General features: G+C 28.6%; 3 protein-coding genes across 10 annotated transcripts; 2 read left to right on the plus strand and 1 right to left on the minus strand.

The window, feature by feature from the left end:
* Positions 1-637: 637 nt before the first annotated feature.
* Positions 638-3,226, plus strand: LOC122499248. 2 transcript variants are annotated; one of them, XM_043607467.1, is made up of 3 exons: positions 638-920; positions 1,330-2,281; positions 2,724-3,226. In XM_043607467.1, exons 1-2 carry the CDS (start codon positions 915-917, stop codon positions 2,275-2,277), a joined length of 954 nt encoding a protein of 317 aa, XP_043463402.1. In that variant the 5' UTR covers positions 638-914; the 3' UTR covers positions 2,278-2,281; positions 2,724-3,226. The 2 variants fall into 2 exon arrangements, with proteins under 2 accessions (XP_043463402.1, XP_043463401.1); XM_043607466.1 differs by lacking the exon at positions 2,724-3,226 and having other exon boundaries at positions 639-920; positions 1,330-2,425.
* Positions 3,227-3,360: 134 nt separating this feature from the next.
* On the minus strand, positions 3,361-15,415 carry LOC122499246 (copper-transporting ATPase 1). 7 transcript variants are annotated; one of them, XM_043607457.1, is made up of 13 exons: positions 14,842-15,415; positions 14,410-14,443; positions 9,449-9,831; positions 8,986-9,269; positions 8,655-8,873; positions 8,307-8,536; positions 7,961-8,150; positions 7,350-7,583; positions 6,349-7,219; positions 5,493-6,280; positions 5,187-5,407; positions 4,913-5,077; positions 3,361-3,723 (listed from the first exon to the last, which is right to left on the minus strand). In XM_043607457.1, exons 1-13 carry the CDS (start codon positions 14,918-14,920, stop codon positions 3,591-3,593), a joined length of 3,831 nt encoding a protein of 1,276 aa, XP_043463392.1. In that variant the 5' UTR covers positions 14,921-15,415; the 3' UTR covers positions 3,361-3,590. The 7 variants fall into 7 exon arrangements, with proteins under 7 accessions (XP_043463392.1, XP_043463393.1, XP_043463391.1 ...); XM_043607461.1 differs by lacking the exons at positions 14,410-14,443; positions 14,842-15,415 and adding exons at positions 4,269-4,316; positions 12,883-13,164 and having other exon boundaries at positions 3,618-3,723; XM_043607458.1 differs by lacking the exons at positions 14,410-14,443; positions 14,842-15,415 and adding an exon at positions 13,576-13,771.
* Positions 15,416-15,488: 73 nt separating this feature from the next.
* On the plus strand, positions 15,489-21,916 carry LOC122499247 (vesicle-fusing ATPase 1-like). The gene is made up of 10 exons (XM_043607465.1): positions 15,489-15,622; positions 15,899-15,987; positions 16,444-16,668; positions 16,806-17,433; positions 17,501-17,725; positions 17,824-18,123; positions 18,202-18,492; positions 18,567-18,751; positions 18,893-19,051; positions 19,211-21,916. Exons 1-10 carry the CDS (start codon positions 15,611-15,613, stop codon positions 19,326-19,328), a joined length of 2,232 nt encoding a protein of 743 aa, XP_043463400.1. The 5' UTR covers positions 15,489-15,610; the 3' UTR covers positions 19,329-21,916.
* The last annotated feature ends 48 nt before the right edge of the window (positions 21,917-21,964 follow it).

Below are 21,964 nucleotides of genomic sequence, written 5' to 3' on the forward strand. Positions count from 1 at the left end.
ATATAAGATAAAAATATCAAAACAGCATGAATGTATGAAAATGATTGAAAATTTTATGAAACAAACTTAAGAAAAAATTGTGCGATTCCCGATATAAACATATGACCATTTTACTATTATTACGAATTACGATATTTTAATTGCATATGTAACACTATTTTTTACAAAAAAATAAAATGCCTTTAGGCTATATGGTTATATGGATTTAGCTTCAAGACACAATATTTAAAAAAAAAAGAAAGAATAGATTCAATTGTGTAAAATTGAATATGAATTCGTTCTTGAATTCGTTAAAAAAGCAAATCAAACGGTATTATGTATTATGCCGTTTTTATCATTGATAAGTGATATCATGTGTCATGGGGGTAGTTAAATCAATTGTAATTCATAAAAATTCGTACTCTTTATTATTGCGTGACACTGTTAATATATTATTTGGAATATATGTCGTGGGCACGACACCTCAATCAAAAAAAAAATCTACTTGTTTTTTTCCCCCACGACCATAACCTTCAATTTTGAATTCATTTTTGTTTTTTGTTTCCTAAACTTTGGGTTTTATTTTAATTAATTAAACGAATACTGCAAAAAATCTTAATTTTATATTTACCTTTTATAGTTTTTAAACTATTCAAACAAACTATTAAAATTGTTTCTTTTTTCGTGTAAAAGAGAAAGAAAAATTTAGGGGACGCCCAGGTTCAGCGGCCAGCGCCATTTAAATATCGATCACTTCGATTAATCGATCATCAGCGTGAAGTTGGCTGCTACAATTAAAATCGAACTCCAACAAAGCTTGCAGCAGCAGCGTGCGTGTAACCGATCATTTGTTTTGTTTATTTCTATTATTGTTTATACTGATTATTGAAAAAGTGTGCTTCATTGTTAATTTTTAAAACAAATTCCATAATCATATGCAGGTAAAAATCTATCATTATTTTTGTAATTACTTTGTTAATTCAGAAAATTCGTTTTCGAAAAATTCCTGTCAATATAACCTTGAAGTCGTTTTTTTCTTTTTTGAGAAATTTAAGCCTCTTTATATTTATTTTACAATAAACACTATCTATTGTAAAATAATATACTTTATCTACAATTTACAAATATTCAGTATAAAAGAAATGCTTGACATTAATGTTTCGTGCACGTGTTTTTGCGCACAAAATAATTTTCTTTTAGCTTCAAAAAAGTTTACATTTAATTGTTTATTTAATATAACAATCTTTTTCCATTTTAATTAATATAAATAATTCGTGAAGTAATTGTAATTGACAACAAAAAATGAATAAATTTAATTATAGTCTTGTTAAAAATATAATTATATTTTAGATAGAAAAAATGAACGAGCAATATAGTGACGACAGCGATTGTTTCATCATTGACGATGAAAAAGAGCCAAAAGTTGATTCCCTTTTAATAAAAAAGGGACCAAATGGAAATTATTCGGTCGAAAGGAACAAAGAGAATAAGAAATGTTTACCAGTTAAAGAATTAATTAAGCCTTCAAACCAAACAAAGTTCTATACGGTGCCAGTTTTTAAAAATCAAATGTTTCGTGAAGAAGTAACAAAAAACTGTCAAAAATGTATTGTCGAAAATTCACGTTTCCCTTCTAATAGTTCTCTGCAAAAGATAAGTGTTCCTAATTTAAAAATTTCCAACAAGGTTGTTAATCAAGACCCAATTGTTGACAGTACAAATAATGATTTAGAACATTGCCCAACAAATCTATTGGAAAGTGATATTGAAGATGAGGGAAATATTTATACACAGAAAAGCATGTCTCTTTGTGATTCTGGAATAAGTAGATTCAATTCTGGTATTTCTTCGACAAACAATCATTTCAATTTTCAAAGCAGTGAATTAAAAACAGCAGAAATCTCTATTGACAGTGGAATTAATTCGCCAACTTTAAATCCAATCACTTTGTCACGTTCACCTGACGGAAAATATTGCATCAAAAAAGACTGTTTCTTCGGTGAAAAATCGTCAAATCTCTCTGAATTTGAATTATTGACGAGGAACTCAAGTTTGGAGAAAAGAATTAAATATTCTGATATGCAACTAGAGGAACCAGTTTTGGAAAAAATTTTCAGCCCCATAATCGAATTTTCAAATTCACAAGCAACGACAGTATCAATCGACTACGACATAACGGAAGAAGATGAGGAAGACTTTTATGAGGGAAAAAAGGAGGAAGATCTTGTGGATGAGGATGGAAGTTTGCGTGTAATCAATAAAAGTGATTCAAACGTTTGTGTCATTGGATCCAATTAAAAAGGTATGAACATTCATAGAAAGTTATTACCAATTATTACAATTTTCAAGAAATCGAAAATATTCTGAAAAATGCAAGAAAAGAATTTTAGATTATTTTTTTTACTGTAAATATTCAACAGAAAATTTGTTGTTTATTTAAAATCTATTTTAGCTACTGTTAATTTTTAAAGTTTTACAATGATTTGTTAATTTAAGTTTTATTTTAAATGTTCAAATGTCTAAAAAAAAGTTGACAACATTTTTTTTTACTAAGTTTTTGTAAAGTATTTTACTGTAGATTTTTAAAAAAATTAGTAAAATATCTTTTCAACTAATTAGCACTTTTATGTATATTTTATATTTTTATTATTATTATTATTAAAAAATACATGAAAACACATGTATATTATGTATGCATAATTTTTAAAGTAAATTTTAATCATATTTATTATTTTATATTTCAGTTAATAATTACTTTATAATTATTACAATTTGATAATGAATGCTCACTTTTAAAAAATGTTTGTAAAAAATGTATTAATATTTGTTTTAAAAAAAATGCAATCTTCTACTGAGTAAATAAGAAATCTCGGTAAATAAATATAAAGAATATGTAATTGAAGAAGTAAATTTTGTAATTCTCAAAAATTTTATTTTCTGTAAAATAGAGTTTTTTTATATAGAAAACACATTCGACAAAAAGAATGCACATAAGTAATGTCCACTTATATCTAATAATATATTCATAAATAAAATACAATTAAAAAGCGATTACAGATTAATTTATTTTAACTGTAGGTAGATATAAAACTATTCACTTGTAATTATTGTTCAAAAGTTAATTTAAAAATATTTATTTTTGTTAAATCTATATATCTTTAATCGCTTTAAGAAAATTAAGTACAAAGATACAGCTTAATTTTTTTGTTCAAATGATGTTATAAAAAAAATACGAAATTATAAATAGTCTATAAGGTTTTTAAAATCATCTTAAAGAAAGTTGAATCAGTACTGCCTGGAAAATGAGTTATTAAAAAAAAATATATTGTCAAATTAGTAAAATAATATTATAGTTATATTAGTTAATCGTAAAATACTGGAAGTTAAAAATTTATAAAATATTGTTAATAGTCCTTAAATATTAGAAAGTTCTGTTACTCTTTTTTTTTACAAAATAGAATTTCTTTTTAGTCTTAGTTTTCGAAGAACTCATTCCAGACGAATTCATTATTTACAAATGACAGCCTTACCAATATTCTTTATTTTGTTTCTACGACCAGCACATTTGATAACTGAATAAACAAATTCTCACGACTAGAATATAATATATTTTAGAGATTAGTTATGTCCGAGACGATTTTTTCTTTTTTTTGACAGTTCGAAAAATCGACTGTAACAAGATCGTCTCCATCGTTGTATAGAAGACAACCTTCAATCTCTTCTTTTGCGCGATTATTAAACAATCTGTAAAAAGACAAAGAAAAACAAAAATATATATTATTTTCCATTCGTAAATCTTCGAATAAATATTGTACACTACAAAAAAAGGAAAAGTTACAAAAATAAAAAAAAGAAGCAGAAGTTAATTTACATGCTATTAACAACATTATCAAAACTGTAACAAAGTTTGCAGAAACATTTTTACTGTTTAAATTTTCAGAATCGTTTAGTAAAGTATGTAAATTTAATTTTAGTCTTCTATTATTATGTTAATTGTAATTATTATTATCTATAAGTTTGCAATGTTAATAAAGCAATAAGTTTTTTCAATAATTATGTTTTACATTCATCCTGAAAACTAAAGACTTAAATAAATAAATTTTTCATTAACATTTTTTTCTAATCTATTAAATAGTGTATTCTGTATATTATATAAATTTTTTCTCATTCAAATTTCAAAGAATTTTTTTTTTTTTCAATAAAAAAGTTTAACATTACAATACTTTATAACAGTTGCTGATAAACACACAACACAAAATTAGAGAAATAATAAAAAATTAAAATTTTACCTCTAAATATCCAGTAGAATCATAATAAAACGCAATTGCTTACATTTCCTATATAAAAAAATCCAGATTTTGTACTCGAGAAAAACAGCCTATAGACAGATTTTTTAGAATTTTTTTGATAAAATATTTATTTACAAAATTTTATTGTTCTGTCAAATAAAAAATAAAATTTTCACTAATGGAATTAATCCATCTGGTCGTTGTGTACATTTTTATCTTAAAGATTCATTTTTATACACATATATTTTTTGCAAAAGAAATAAAAAAAAGCTATCACAAATTTTGTCTTACGCAGTCTTATCAGTTTTTCAGAAAAAAATATGAAAACTGAATTAAAATTATATAAATATTCAAAAATATTGATGTATAGAAAAATATGCTTACAAAAATTTGTGTTATAAAGAAGAAATTAGAAATTGAATATTTCCAATTGCTAATAATAATTTGTTAATAATACAATTTACAATAATTAAATTTAATTATTGTGAAAAATAAAAAAGTTTGTAATTTACTAACAGAAATGAAATAAAATTAATTAAAAAATAACACTCGCCACCATCTAGATTAGTTACAAAGCTCTCTACACAGGCTGATAATTAGAATTTAACGAAGGCAAAGCCTCTGGCAGATTAGTCAGGGAATACCTGGATATCGTGGACGTTGATCTCCGCATTGCTATTGACACTGTATCGTCCAATCCTCGATGAAGGGAAATCGCGTCAGCGTCTAGCGTTCTAGCCGCGGTATTTGCATTCATCGCTGCTAAATATTCTACTGTCTCTAGACTTGTTTTGTTTGGCTTTCGATATCTGGAAAAAATAATTTCAAAATTTCGCAAATAGGAAACAAAAACAATATTTTGGACATTTTGGAGAATTTATAATTTGAATAGAAAAATAACTTTTGATTTAAACGTACAATTTAAGGAGTAGAGAACTTCCGACCACTGAAACGGAACTGAGAGCCATGGCAGCGGAAGCCATCCAAGGTTGAAGAAGAAATCCGAATGAACTGAAGACTCCAGCGGCAATCGGAATTCCTAATAAATTGTAAACACTGGCAAAAAGGAAATTCAGTCTTATACGATTCACCGTTTTTCGGGAGAGGTCCAAACACGCGACTACATCCAGTAGATCATTCTACGAAAAAAAGGAGGAAGAAAATTTAGAACGAAAATTATTAAAAAATGAAAATCAAAGTAAATTGGTGTTGGAAAAATCTTACCCTCATTAGAACGACGTCAGCAGCTTCAACCGCAACATCAGTACCCGAAGATATCGCAATTCCAACATCAGCTTGAGCAAGTGCTGGACTATCATTAACGCCATCGCCAACCATCGCAACTCTCACTCCCTTCTCCTGTAGCCTTTGAATTTTCGCCACTTTATGCGAGGGAAGCACTTCAGCAAAAACTTTGCTAATACCAACTTGTCTGGCAATTGATGCGGCAGTCTTTCTATTATCGCCTGTCAATAAAATCACCTCCAAACCCATTCTCTTCAATGTGTAAACGGCCAAATGTGCCTCAGGTTTCACCATATCGGCAACACTAATCATCGCCACTAAATTATTATTTATTGCCGCCAAAACAGCCGTACGTCCCAAATTTTCTTCGTCAATCATTCTATTATCAACTTCCTGCTCAATAATAATTCCATTTCTTCTCATCCACTCCCGATTGCCAATGCATATCTCATATAAATCAACATCAATCTGATCACCTTGCGAATCAGGATTCAGTAGCAATTCCAAGTCAATATTTTGATTCTCCCGAGTTGAATTAATCAGAGCGACAACATCAATTGGAACCGAATTCAAATCAAACGAACCAGAATTATAATTTCTCGATTGATTCATATAATTAATGACTTTCTCCGAACGTAATGCTGATGAAATTGTTCCGTTCAGATAAGAAACTTTACACTTCAGTCCACAACCAGCGACTGCTTGGAAATTCGAACATTTGCCACTTATTTCAGTTCCGATTGTTTCCTTCACATAGCGAACAATTGCTGGGGAAAAAGAAATTGTACATGGGAAAAATGAGACGAAAAAATAGAGAAGAAAGAAAAAAACTTACCAGAAGCGATTGGATGTTCGCTGTTAATTTCCGCGGTTCCAACAATCGCCAATAATTTAACGATCGAACAAACTTTCTCGTTGACAAATAAACAAATTTTCGTGACTGCCGGCACGCCATTGGTTAATGTTCCAGTTTTGTCGAATACAATTGATTTCACCTTGTGCGCATTTTCGAGTGGTTCTGAACCCTTGATTAGAATTCCATTCAAAGCACCAACACCAGTGCCCACCATGACGGCGGTCGGTGTCGCTAATCCCAAAGCGCAAGGACAAGCTATCGCCAAAACGGACAGTGCACACTTGAAAGCATACTGATAAATAATTTCCAATCGACCCAAATTAGTCTTCATTATTTGCTCATTGTGTGTGATGGGTAGTGCATCAAAATTAATATAACCAACTGTTATCCACACCACTAGTGTAATGAATGAAACGGATATTACGAGTGGAATAAAGTATCCAGCAATTTTATCCGCCAACTGTTGAATTGGCGCTTTACTCGACTGGGCCTCCTCCACGAGGCGAACAATTTGCGCCAAAGTTGTATGCTCACCGGTGTGCGTTGCTTCAATCAAAAGTGGTCCATTTTGATTAATCGATCCTCCAATTACAACGGAACCAATTTTTTTCGTCACTGGCATACTCTCACCGGTAATTAAACTCTCATCACAAGCCGAATGCCCCGATATTACTCGGCCATCGACGGGTATTTTTGAACCTTGAACAACTTTTAAGAAATCGCCACGTTTCACCAGATCTGCGCTTATTACACGTTCAGTGAGAATTTCTCTGTTCGTTCCCAATGTGACGAGAACTGCGTCCGTTGCTTTTAGAGAGAGAAGCTTCGAAAGTGCTTCCGACGTCTTTCCCTAGAGAAGAAAGTATTTATTAGAATATAAATTTTAATATTAAAAATCAAAGACAATTTTTTTGTTATTATTAAGATCAGAAATTAATAACTAAGGGGAAAAAAATTAGTGGACTTTTTTGTAACTTTACCTTTGCAACATGTTCGAGCCATCTTCCTAAACTAATGAAAACAAGTAACATTGGCGGTGTATCGAAAAATGTTTGTGGACTGACACTTTCTTGTAATATAATTGCGGCTAAGAGAACACAAACAGAATAAACGTAGGATATTGTTGTTGTCATGGAAATTAGAACATCCATATTGGTGGATCCATGTCTGAGAGCTTTATATGCTTGCACGTAAAAATGCCACCCACCAAAGAACTGTAAAAACAAAAATCTATATTAATAATCGTCTTTGTTAATAGTTGTAATTAAACATTTTATTATTGAATTTTATTAAAATTTGATTTGATATTCAAATCCAAATAGTTTAAATAAATTCTTTATCTGTTCAAACAATTTCTTTTTCAATCAATATCAAACAATTCAATTAACAAGATGTTAATTTTTACCGTAAAATTTTGGAATTTTTGCAAACATTGAATGATTTTCAATATATTCATTTAAAAACATTTAAATTAAAGAAAAACTATTAAAATAAGTTAGGAAACAAAATAGCAAACAGCTCACTTTAAACTGCGAACAGATTACCGGAATACAATGATTATTAATATAGAATGTTTATTTATTATAAATACCTGTACGGGTGTAGAGAATATGAATAAAATGAGATTTTCCAATGACACACCGGGAATTACGCAACACATATCTTCATGAGATTTATGACCAACGGACATGACCAACATAAAATACGTCATTGCAATCATACATGGGACTCCGAATATCAACGATATCAAGAATGCCGATTTCCATTTTTGTATCTCTTCTCTGAAAAAAATATTTTTATAAATATACTACAAAAATGATTTTATTTTAAAAGAAGAGATTCATTAAATAAATATAGTTTCCAATTTTGTATCTCTTCTTTGTAAAAATAGTAATTTTGTTTAAAAGAATAAATTCGTTAAAATACATAAATCTTACTTTTGATTCAAATAACCTCGATTTTCGTTTTGTTTATTGCTCAATAAATTGGCATTGAATCCTAATTTATTAATGCATTCTAAAATATCTCTCACTCCAATTTTATCTGAATCGTATTTAAATTTTCCTCGTTGAGTTGCTAGTGCAACGACCGACATTTGCATACCGGGAAGTTTTTTCACGTGGGTTTCTATTTTATTTACACACGATGCACACGTCATTCCTGTGATCTGTACAATAGAAATTAAAATAATGATCTTTAATTCTTCATATGGAAATTATTAATTTATACCTATTGATATTTAAATTTCGTAAATTTGAATTTTTTAAAGGCAATTTTTGACTTACGGAAATTTCGACTTCACTCTCTCCAGTTCCTGGATCACTGACCTCGGTCGGAAATCCAAGATCGGAAATACTTGCGGCAATATCAATTGGACTTATTTTTTCAGGATCGAATTTTACCTCTGCTTTCGCTGCCATTAGCGCTACTAAAATATTGTCAACTCCGTACAATTTTTTGCAGTGTTTTTCTATTGCATTTACACAAGATGCGCAGGTCATGCCCTGTAATTTGACATTGTTTTAGAATAGAATGTTATTATTTAAAATACATTTTATTTTAATGAATTTCTGGCAGTAAAATTTACCAATTTCGAAATTTTAGGAGAAAACGTACCTGTACATGCAAGACGCATTTGGCGAGACTTTTTTCCGACTTCACATCACCTGCGCCGTTTATTTTTTTCATCGACTTTTCCATTTGCTTAGTTTTATCGACATTTTCTAATTTATTCTCCCCTTGACCGTCAACTTCTTTCACGTACGTATCGAAACCCATATCTTCGATGTAATTCGCTATTTTATCTGCACTTATTTCGTTACTGTCGAATGAAACTTTAGCTTCCTTTGCCTCTAGACTAACATGAATTTCCTTCACTCCGGACTTTTCCGATATCATACCTGAAATTTAACAAATCTTTAATTATTTTTTGTTTGTTCTAAGATTCTAAGGAAAAAATTTCTAAAAATTAATTTAAAGTAAGAATAAACATCGAGAATTAATTTTAAAAATGATAAGTAACAAGAGGAACTGAAAAATATTTTTTGGAAAACCATAAAAACTAATAAATTTTACTTGCCTGTGATATTGTTAACGCATGATTTACAAGTCATTCCATCGATGTGTATTCTACAATTACTTAAATTAGATTTAAGACTAGAGTCCTTATTGTTAAAAATTTCGTCTCCCGATAAAAAAGCATCAAAACCCATGTCACTGATAGCGTCAATTAATTCTCTAGAGGATATTTCATCACTTTTGTACGTCACTTGGCCAATTTTATCTTCCAATATAACTTTTATGGTAATAACACCGGGTCGATTTCCTATTGTTCCTTCGATATTTTTTACACAACTCTGACAACTCATTCCTTCAATGCCAATTTTTATTGAAGCAATTTTACTTGATATTTTTTCATCCGGAACTTCCGTCTCTTGAAAGGCTTCATCTTCACCTTCATCCCTGTAAAAAAACAAAAATATTCAAATTACTCTTATCGTGGAAAAATATTAAAAATCTAAAACTAAACTTGTTTTTCCTATTAAAGAAAACTAAAACAAGGAAGAAATAATCCGCAAAATGAACTCGATTATCACACAATAACAAATGCTTCTTATCATTATTTTTTAAAAACGTTTAAATTTCTTATCTAAAATCACGGAAATTGCGTTTATTATAATATTATTAACGAACCGACGGCGTACCATGAAATAATTTCTTCATTAAAATCCTTTTTCAAAAGGGGCACTTTATCATTCTTTCTCATATTTTTATTCGTTAACGAAGCAGTAATATTTTTATTTATTTGTCTAAATTAATAATTATTAATTATTAATTATAATATAATTATTAAAAATTAATAATAATTTTTTCAAACAATTTATATTTTGTTAAAGGAATGTAAAAGAAGAGAAAAAGAAGGCAAAATCGATAAAAGTTTCTTTGTATGATAAATGAAAGTTTTTTCGAAAACAAATAGTAAATCACTTTGAACATTGATTAGTCACTATTTAGGAGATTTTTTCAACTAGTGAAAGTCTGATTTTGTAAGAAACAAAAAAAAAAAGGTTTGATTCACAATTTCTTGAAAGAAAAAAGAGAAAAACGAGAAGAAAATAAAAAAGAATAAATCCTACAAAATGGAAATAACTTTTAAAATCACTTGATAAATAAGATTTCCTGGAACAACTGATAATTTAAAGAAATCCGAGATAGTTCGTACCCTCTACATGAGCTTTGCTCACGGCACAGTTATAAAATGACGAAATACTTTGTGAGATAAGTACACGAGACAAGAATAAAAAAATATTTCATGTTATGTAGTCGAATAATTTGTTTCCCAGATCAGTGATCAGTTTTCCATCAAATCAATTAGTTTAAGAAAAAGAAAATTAATTCGAAAATACAATTTTCTTTATTTTTTCTTTTTTAATAAAATTGACAGTGTTTTTATCAAAATCAGTGAATCGATAAAAATTGTTGTACAAGTAACTTTTTACTCTAGGAAAAAACATTATCTGTCCAATTTCATCCACTTGAAAACAAATAAAATAACATTTTTTTTATCACAAAAATATTATTTACAATCGAAAACAATTTTTTCACTTATGAAGAGAAAATATTATTTAAAAATAGAAATATAAATCGATTTCAGTGGCAAATAGGTGAAAAAAAGCAGACAATATATTGATAAAGTTCGAGGAATATTTCACAAAGTATTTCAAAGTTTTTTTCTAAAAAAAAAAAGTAATTGCTAATGAAATTTATGTAACATTGCGTGAACGGCAGTAAATAGAAAACTAAAGGGGAAAAAATTGAGGGCACCATATAATGAAAACTATGTCTTCTTTTGAATTTTTCCCTTTTTTGCCATTTGAGTTTTATTTTCAAATAAAAACCGAGAAAATTCAAGGCCAGGAAAAAAATCGTTTAACACGTTATTGAACTTACAATTAAATTTAATTGTCGTCAATTTTTAAAAAAAAATTAGTTTGAAATTTTTCAATTTACTATTTTCTAGTAAAAAAATATAATTCGTAATTTTAACTATTAGTATTTTCGTATTTTAATTTATAATTTGAAAAAACTTGGAAACTAAAAGGATTACTCAATTTAAGAACAAAAATAATTAAACATTTTAATAAGAATAGAAAATAAAAAAGAATTTAATAAAAATAAAAAATAGTAATAATGCAATAATATAAATAATTCCTAAGAATGGGAATAATAAATTAAAGCGTTTTAATAAAATCTTCTACGAAGGACGAAGGAATTAATAAATTCCTTTGAGTGGTGGCAAGGAATTTTAAATATGTGGACTAGAATTGCGTTCAGTATAATAAAACGAAACGCCTGTCAATTCAGGACCAATAGATTATTTTCAAAAGCAATTGTTAAAGAATTAATAAAATAATAAATTTATGAAACTTAAACTGCCGATTCTTTCATAAATAGTTACATATAATTTAGATTTCTCTTGCTTACATAACGAATCGCGATCACTCGCCACGACAACCCTTAATCCGTGCAAACGCATCGGCTCAAAACAAACACGTGAGAGAGAAATAAATAATCGTTAACACAATTATTGAAAACATTTCCTCAAGTTTATGAAATATAGACTCAATTGTCAATTAAACAAATGCATCCAATTTCACTGACACTTTTGATTCATGAAATCTGATTACAATTTCAAACAAAGCAACATTCGATTTATAAACTCATCTATTCATTGCATCAACAATTTTTTATTCTAACATCCGTATTATTAATTTGTCAATTTCCTTTAAAACAATACAAAAAAATACTCTCGTCATCAATTTTTCAAAATTTTATCACAATTTTTATTTATCGACAATTATTATTTACTCGTAAATCATTAAATTATGTGATAAATAATTTAATTATCCAAACAAAAAAAGATAAAACAATAATTAACTTTATTTTTATATAAAAGATCATTCATTTTCAGAAATTCATAAACTGAATAAATTAAATATAATTTTTCCAATAATTAGAGATTTAGCGAAATCATTATTGAAAGTAATGTTGATAATTATTGAAAGTAATTTAAAAAAAAAAAATGTTTAGAAAATAAACACACGTATAATAAAAATTTTCTAATTACTGGCTATTCAAATATTAATAAATACGCACAAGATTTTAAGAAATTATATATCTTTGGAACGCAGTCCATAAATATTAATTATATATTCACTCATGTGAAAAATATCCTTTACCGTTAAGTTAAAATTTTATAGAGATACATAAATTTTGAAAATACGTAAAATTATAACGAACTCTATTGTTATCGATAATTATTCATGTTGGCAAGTGGTAATTTAATGACAACTTTAGCTTGCAATAATATATGAGGCAAAAAATAAAAATAAAGGTACCCGATTAACGTAAACTACACGATCAAAGTTAATAAACTAATTTTTAGTAATAATTCTTTAAAAAGTTCTTTAAAAAAAATGTTTTCCAGTTAGTTTTTAAGAGTGATTTACTAACCCTAGAAGTCTCGTTCCTTCCGCAAGATCAGAATAATATCCAGAAATATGTAAAGAGGAAAGTTGTGTTTCTTTGGAGAGAGTGAAATTAGATAAGTTACGATAAACTAATTTCACTTGATGAACTAACGGATTGCTTATTTTGACCATTTTTTTATTTTTTTTGGAGAGTAAAAACAAGAATCAAATTCTATGAAGGAATTTCCTCACGAACGATTTTTCAAAGAAGATAATTAAATAAAACAATTCACACCTATTTATCATATTTGCAAACTTATAATTTCAAAAGAGATAGAAATTTTTCAAAATTCACTTTTTTGCGGAAATAGAGTTAAAAAGTAGGGTTTTCTTTTGAGAAGGAATTTCTCGAATTTCCTGCAATTAGTTAATATTTCTTCATATGAATGAAGAAGGAAAAAAAGAAGAAAGTTAAAATAAATTCAATTATTTTATTTATATTCTAATTTATTATCATAAACTTGAGATTTGATTAATCCAGAAATATCGCACTCACGCAATTTGATTATTTTTCTATTTAACGCGAAGAGAACATAAAAATACATTTACTTTTTACATCTTTATTAATCGCGTAATGAATTTCATTTGTGAGAACGAAACGATCTATTCACGACTAGAGCAGGAAACTTATTAAGCGCGGATAATTCATGTCTTGCAATGTACGTTTCATACATACAGCAAGTACACAGGACGAAGAGAAAGGCGCGCGTGCTCCAGTTTGAATTTGGACCCCCTTGTGATTGAAACAGCAGCGACTGGAATCATGACTCGTTTTGCGAAAGAAAAACATTCACCAGTTACACGACACTACTTCGATGGCATTGAAGGTTTCGTTTTCATCAAAAGACAACTCACGACTGAAGCGATATGATTGTCAGTCAGTCAATTTTTTTTTCTTTATCAAGTATACAAGTCAATGATCGTTAATTAATGTGATTAGAACGGGAATGTAATTTAAATTATCATTATCCAGGAAATGATGTTCACTAAATTGAAATATATTAAGAAATTTACTCAAAAAGAAGATGTGTAAAAAATAATTTTTTCCCTCAAAATAAATTTTTCAAGAAAAAGAATTTTTTGGAAAATTAAAGATAAAAAAAATACATTTTTTCTATCTTTAATTTTCCAAAAAATTCTTTTTCTTGAAAAATTTATTTATCCAAATATTTTACGCAATAGTATCAAACTAATGACTGTTTACACTTTAACTATTTTTGCGGAAACAATTTTTACTTTGCATTAAATGTTAGTCACTCACAACCGGTTTTGATTAATCTTTCGATTCGATATTCGGAATATTTTTTCGAAACTAGTTTTTCCTCATCGTAATTAATTACCAATAAATGGCCAATGAAAAAAAAATTTTGAAAAACTAATTCGGAAAACTGGGTTTGCTAATTTAAAGAAGAATTTACGAAAATTACAGTAATAAATTTCATCTTGAAGAAAGGCCAACTTTCTCTTGGAACCATTTTTTTCAGTTTATATCAAATAAAAGAAAACTCACTTCTTATTTTGTAACAGTGTTTCAGTACAGGCACCTGAAAAAATAAAGACATTGCAAATTATGAATGCTATCCATCTGGAGATAAAATGAAATATTGACCTTGTTTATAAGAAATAAACAGGAAGATGATAATAATAATTCTTATTCAGCAATAATTATTGCCGCAATAGATTGAATCGAATTGATGACAATTGGATATAAGTGGATAGAATAAAAATACAAAAAGATGATTCAATTGATTTTAAACGTTATTCCATGAAACTCAGTGAAAATACAATACAAGCACTTTAAGTTATTGCAAAAATAGAAGAAATAAAGAAACAAAGAAAGATTCTCTAAAATTCGAAAATTGTAATTAAATTCTAACCTAGAAACTATTTATAAATAAATTGCCTATTATTTTAAATGTTTTTAAAATAAAAAATACCTTACCAGAGTTGTTGGATTTGTTTCCTAATAAATTTTTCAACTCATGATTATTGTGTGTCTCCTCCAAATGATTGACTTTCATATTGACTATATTTCCTGAATTTCTTGTAATGATTCGTTTTTCTTTTACTAAAGTATTAATTTACGAAATAGGTTCTTATCAATAGAAAATTTAAAAATCATCATTGTTCTCAAAACATAACCTAAAAATTATTCTTGAGAGCCTTGAGAGTGTAATATGTTCGAGAATCAATGCCTCTGCTCGTTGTGCTCCTTGAAAGTGTCATTTAATTTACTTGAGTGTAAAAAACAGTCAATTTACATCCTCTTTTTATTCATAAAGATAGTTAACGGATTGTAGATAAGCATTTTTTTGTCCCCTTTGAGTAAAGTAGGTGAATCTTTTGTTTGAAATAAGACATAATTTGTTTGCCATTTACAAATATAAATTACACATTATAAATTTCATTGCGTCTATTAAAAATGTGGAAGAATGTTAAAAATAATTAACCAGTAATTTTAGTTTCATAAAATACACATTTTGACACTTTCTCTTTATATTCACTTTCAACACACACCACACCACCAGCTGACTTCAAAAAACAAGGGGCGGAGCCTTTTCGATACATCGAAAATTCGAGATTCGAGACAAGAACCGGAACTGGAGTACGCGTTGCGCAGAAGACACATTTTTCTCAGTTTGACAGGTTCTCCTGCATTGCAGGTTCCATAACGTACAGGGGCCTGTATTATTAAAAATTGTGTCGTAAACATGTCAGGATATGTAAGTTATTAAATAAAATAGTTGGAATCTTTCACACACTTATCATATTTTTGTATAAATATTGCACGATCTTGCGTTATTCTCTGCTAATTTTTTATTGATGTGTTCGAATCATTATTGCCCCCTCTCCCCACCACTGATAGTGGCATACATCAATACTTTTCTGTTGAGAAAACTTAGCCTATATCTTTTTCACACTGTAATCGTTAATAAACTATCGATCGATCTACTTTTTCACTGAAATATTTATCTTAAAATCTGTACTTTTAATTACAGAGAATGAGGGCCAACAAGTGCCCAACGGACGAGCTCACCCTCTCCAATTGTGCTGTCATTAATCGCTCCGACTTTCCGGACGATGTCAAGTTCGTACATTATTTGTATTTATTTTCTGCTTTTAATTTACAGCAACAGGTTCATGAATCTTTAATATTATGACAAACAATCAAAGAAATGAAATTATTCCTTTGTTTCTTTTTTATGTTGACACTTTATTTCAGGTATTATTGAAAATTGAAGTTTTTTCTGTCATATTAAAAATAATTTTGTATTTTTAAGGAAAAATTTTGTATTTCTGAAAATTCCTTATATATTTTTTATATACATATTGAATTGTTTATGATGATTTTTCGATAATTTTTTACTAGTACTTAAGTTTTATCGTTACAGTTATTAATTTAATTTGAAATTGATGCTGTAGAGAAAGTTCTCAATATAGGACAAAGCAGAAATCGATAACTCGTGGTAGTTTGTTAATTTATTCAAGTCGGTGAATTATTTCATAGAATTGAAATAATGATTTTCTTCTGTACTATTTTTAGACATATTGAGGTGACAACTGGACCGAATCAACATTTCGTTTTCACTGTCAAGTCATACGAGGGAATGCCACGTGGAAATGTTGGCTTCAGTTTACCACAGCGAAAATGGGCCACATTGTCTTTAAATCAAGAAATCGAAGTACGACCTCATTATTTTGATCCGACTTCAAGCTCAGAATGTCTTTGTACAATTGTTCTTGAGGCCGATTTTCTTCAGAAAAAAACGTAAGATTCTCCCCTTAATAATTTTCTCCCTAGGAAAAGAATTATTGATTCGTAACTGTTTTTTTTTAAATCCCCTTTCTTTCATCCCTTCAAGGATTAGATTATTTTTCTTCATAAAAGTTAATCGATAATTTCAGAACAACCCTCGAGCCATATGACACCGAGCAAATGGCCAAGGAATTTCTCTTTCAATTTTCCGGACAAGCATTCACCGTTGGACAACAATTGGCTTTCCAATTTTTAGATAAGAAAATGTTGGGTCTTGTTGTTAAGAGTTTAGCGGCAGCTGATTTACAGGCGATAAGCTCGGGACAGGAGACAAAACCAAAGAAAACAAGAATGGGTCGATGTTTAGGCGATACTGTGATACAATTTGAGAAAGCCGACAATTCTAGTCTTAATTTAACTGGCAAGGCAAAGGGCACAATGGTGAGGCAATCGATTATAAATCCCGATTGGGATTTCCAAAAAATGGGCATTGGCGGTCTCGATAAGGAAGTGAGTGCAATCTTTCGAAGAGCATTTGCCTCGCGTGTATTTCCACCTGAAGTTGTCACGCAACTTGGTTGTAAACACGTGAAGGGAATTTTACTTTACGGACCACCGGGAACCGGAAAAACTCTAATGGCACGACAAATTGGTAATATGCTGAACGCAAGGGAGCCAAAGATTGTCAATGGTCCGCAAATTTTGGACAAGTACGTAGGTGAGAGTGAAGCGAATGTTCGTCGATTATTCGCCGACGCTGAGGAGGAAGAGAAAAGGGTAAATAAAATTAAATAAAAAAAAGAAAATAAGTACAAAATTTCTATATTCGAAATTTGATTTTCAGCTAGGTCCAAATAGTGGACTACACATTATTATATTCGATGAAATTGACGCTATTTGCAAAGCGAGAGGAAGTGTCGCTGGCAATACCGGCGTTCACGATACAGTCGTGAATCAGCTACTTTCAAAAATTGACGGTGTCGATCAATTAAATAATATTCTCGTTATTGGAATGACAAATCGACGGGACATGATTGACGAGGCTCTACTCCGACCTGGAAGACTGGAGGTGAATTAATTTTTCTGAAAAGAAATTCGAAAAAAAAAATTTCTTTCACAAAAGATTTATTGTTTACGAAAAGGGATTTCAAAAATTCGTTGTTTTAGGTACAAATGGAAATTAGTTTACCTGATGAACATGGTAGACATCAGATTTTAAATATTCATACCAGCAAAATGAGGGATTATAAAAAAATTTCCAGCGATGTTGATCTCAATGAACTTGCTGGAATGACGAAGAATTTCAGTGGTGCAGAATTGGAAGGTTTGGTCAGAGCAGCTCAAAGTACTGCCATGAATAGGTTGATTAAAGCAGCCAGTAAAGTTGAAGTTGATCCATCGGCAATGGAGAAATTTTGCGTCAACAGGACAGATTTTCTTCACGCTCTGGAAACTGATGTTAAACCTGTAAGATTTTATTTTTAAGAATTATTTAATTTAAGAGTAAAATAAATTAATTTACCTTTAATTTAATTTAATTTTTAGGCTTTCGGTACAAATGCAGAAATGCTGGAATCACTTTTACTCAGGGGAATAATAAATTGGGGAAGACCAGTTTCCGATATTCTGGCAGATGGAAATTTATTTGTTCAAGAGACAAAGAACTCGGAAGATTCAGGTCTTGTTTCTATTCTCTTGGAAGGACCGCCAAACAGTGGAAAAACTTCTCTCGCTGCTCAAATTGCAAAGAATTCCGATTTTCCCTTTATCAAAGTTTGTCAACCCCAGGAAATGGTTGGATTTACCGAAACTGCCAAATGCCTGCAAATACGAAAGGTATTTTTAATTTAATTTTTTTGGAAGATAAAGAATGTAATTTTTTTTACTATTGTTGTTATTAAATTTTGTAGATATTCGACGATGCTTATCGCTCACAGCTCAGTTGTATTTTGGTCGACAACATCGAACGTTTATTGGATTATGGTGCAATTGGTCCGCGATACTCTAATATTACTCTCCAAGCTTTATTAGTTTTGTTAAAGGCAAATCCTCCTCGAGGTCGGAAACTACTGATTCTTTGCACCACTAGTCGAAGGTAATTTCTTTTCGTAGTTACGATAAATTAACTTATTTTTACACCAGAAATTTGAGTAACTTGCCTAGAAAATAAATTAGATATTCTTATTAGAATTTTGATGTTCTCTATTATTAAGAATTGAAAAATTGTTATTTTCAGACAAGTCTTGAACGATATGGAAATGCTGTCAGCTTTCAGGAAAATTCTTCACGTTCCAAATTTGTCGACTCCAGACCATCTTCTTGCAGTTCTCGAAGAAGTCGACTTATTCTCGAAGCAGGAAATGCATTCGCTTCAAAAGAAATTACACGGCAAACGGTAATAATAAATCTTAAACAAATTACAATTTATACATTCATCGCTATGACTAAACTAAAATATTAATGTATCTATAAAATATATTTAAATTAATTACACTTGAATTATAATAAATTATATGCATTTTTAGAATTTTAATAATAAATTCCCATGTTTCAGTGTTTTTGTCGGTATCAAGAAATTATTGGGCATAATTGACATGGCCAGACAAGTGGAACCAAATTATCGAGTTTCAAAATTCCTTCTCGAATTGGAAGAAGAGGGACATTTGGAGTAACATCACACTGGGTGAAAAAAAAATTTTCTTTCCTATTTTCGCTGCAATTAATTCATAGTCAATATTCTAGTTACTATAAAAAAATCATTATATACTTAATAATAAGTAAGAAAAGTACAATGCCTTCTTATGATCACAAGTATGAAATTAGAATTACACAATTTGAAAAAATCATATCTGCAAAAGTTTAATATTAATTTCAAAAAATTAAAATTGTTTCTTTTTATAAAATTTTGAAAGAAGGACAAAAAAAAGTGCCACTTGTGTAGGTATTTCTGTAAATGAACATCGACCTCTATAAAAGGTGGATAGAGATAATTTTCTGCAGATGTGCAGAATTTTAAAGGAAAAGTACGAATGAAGTGAGGTAGAGGAGTGTTTTTTCCAAAAAAAAACGTGATTAGACGAATTTTTTAAAATTATTTTTATTATTTCTTCTTTTCTTTAATTCTTCACAATTCTTTAAATTCTATTAAGGAGAAAATTCTTTTTTTCTTTTCTATTTTTTGGAAAAATTTAATAAAAAAAATATTTTCGTACCAACTTTATTCGTACCAAAAATAAATAAAAAAACGACCACTGTTCGGTAACTACGGTACTAAAAAGTTTTTAGCAGTGCACTTGCCAAGCACGTAGGTATAGTGCTCTTTGAGATAATAATATATTCGCAAAATCATTATTGGTACGGAAAATAAATGACAAAATAATAGTCAATTTTCAAGGAAAAAATACCGATAGTGAATTTGACGAAATTTGTGAGCGTCAACGAACATTTTGTTTCTTTAGACAAATTAATTTACTAGGGATTCAAAATGTACAAATTTAAGCTGATTGTAGTTTTAAATCATCTTTAAATGACGGAATCTCACTGACATGAGGCCGGTTAAAAAAAAAGTCGATTTTCTTTAAGTATATTTTTTGACCTTGTCATAGTGTATTAAAAAAATATTACAGTCTCTAATTGAAATAATCTAAATTTCAATATTTTAATATTTTACCAAAAAGAAATTAATTTAAATTCTAGTTAAAATTTTTCGAGAAGTGTCATGTTTTATTAATTTATTATTTATTATTCCACAGTATTTCCATAATCGAAATGCATTAATTTATTTAAAATAACAATTTTTTAGGTTTTAAGTTACTTTATAGATTAAAATTTCTGTATATACATCATTTCTTTACTATGAATTGTAAATTATTGTTTTATTATTTTTTATTAAATTTAAAGATTTTAGTGAAAGAATTTTTTTTTTTTATTAATCGACAGAATGCTAGATTTTTATGACTTTTGCTGCTCGTACTGATTATAAATACATATGTACAGTGTTAATTATTATAAAAAAATAATATCATGTACATTCAATGCTTTTAAAAAAAGAAATGTATAAGCTTCGTGAATAATAATCTCAAATATTGTTATAGACATATTGCACTTCAATAGACTTTGTTCTCTTTAAAAAAAAATAATAATATATGTATTTTATTTTAAGATAAATCATCTGCAATTTTCTGACGAGAAAATTAAAAACTTTAAAAGATTTGTAAAATAATTTTCAAATACTGTTTTTACAATTGAAAAAGTATTCATATTCATATGATAAAAAATTCGTATAATAATTTTGACGGAAAAAAGCAGGTGAAATATCTTAATTTGCAGAAAAAAAGGAAAAAAAAATTTTTTTCATCGAAGAAAAATGGCAGGCCATTCTTCGCAATTTAATAATATTTGGTAGAAATGTTTAGTATTCAAAAATTAAAAAGGAAAAGATTAGCTCCTAAAGTTTAACGAAACTGAATAATTTATTAAATAGGGTCTTCCGGCTCAAATGCATCATTTTAAGTGATAAGTATTTTATTTGTGGTAGTAAATTTTAATATAATAATTGTAAATTAATTAATACTAGTGTTAGATTCATTTGAATCTGAAGACTCTTCCTCTTCCAGTGTTAATTAATCTGTAACCACTTAGTTACTTAATAATGTAAATTATTATTTAATTTCGAATTGCATTTTAAGTGAAGATTATTTTTTCTTTTAAATAGAATTTAATTTATTCCAAAATGTGAAATTCTATTATTTTATTTTTATTGTGAAAAAAAATTAATTGTACATTGTGGTATTATAAATTCATTCCAATTGTTATAAATACTTTTGTAAATATGCTTTATAAAATTAAAATTCCACAAATTGTAATCGACGATATATTGTCTTCGCAATACCTGCATTGACTACTCTTGCAAAAAAATTTACTATTTTTGAATTAAAAATCAGAATAGTACATTTTTTTTATTATGCCTATTTTGCAGACTGAGGCAAGAACTGTCGCAAGATAAGTGGATGAAAAATCTATCATATAGTTAGCATGAATATTTTTTGTTGTTTGTACGATTGCTTTAACACACGTTCTTCTTTCTTTTCTCCTCGAAAAAAAATGCGATTCGCAAATACAAACAAAAAACAGCATGAAAAAAAAAAAAAAAATTAATTCAAAAATGAAAAAGGAAAATCAATATTATTAAAAATGTATGTTTCCGAATGTATTTAAATGTTAACGTCTCAGTGTTACAAATAAATGTATAACACATAAATTGCATGAGCTATTCTTTTTCTCTACTTTCTTCTTTATCACATCTCTT

Source organism: Leptopilina heterotoma, unplaced genomic scaffold, assembly GCF_015476425.1.
Source record: "Leptopilina heterotoma isolate Lh14 unplaced genomic scaffold, ASM1547642v1 Lhet_166, whole genome shotgun sequence".
Classification (NCBI taxonomy): Eukaryota; Metazoa; Arthropoda; class Insecta; order Hymenoptera; family Figitidae; genus Leptopilina; species Leptopilina heterotoma.

Excerpts from the sequence above, each read along its gene's own strand:
- LOC122499246 (XM_043607456.1), bottom strand. The coding sequence starts at position 13,031 with ATGGTCAAAATAAGCAATCCGTTAGTTCATCAAGTGAAATTAGTTTAT. Across the intron at positions 5,078-5,186 it reads AGTTCTCTACTCCTTAAATT|ATATCGAAAGCCAAACAAAA; the intron begins GTACGTTTAAAT and ends TATTTTTTCCAG. Across the intron at positions 3,724-4,912 it reads TCAACGTCCACGATATCCAG|ATTGTTTAATAATCGCGCAA; the intron begins GTATTCCCTGAC and ends GTCTTTTTACAG.
- LOC122499247 (XM_043607465.1), top strand. Across the intron at positions 16,669-16,805 it reads GATTTTCTTCAGAAAAAAAC|AACAACCCTCGAGCCATATG; the intron begins GTAAGATTCTCC and ends CGATAATTTCAG. Across the intron at positions 18,493-18,566 it reads AATGCCTGCAAATACGAAAG|ATATTCGACGATGCTTATCG; the intron begins GTATTTTTAATT and ends TAAATTTTGTAG.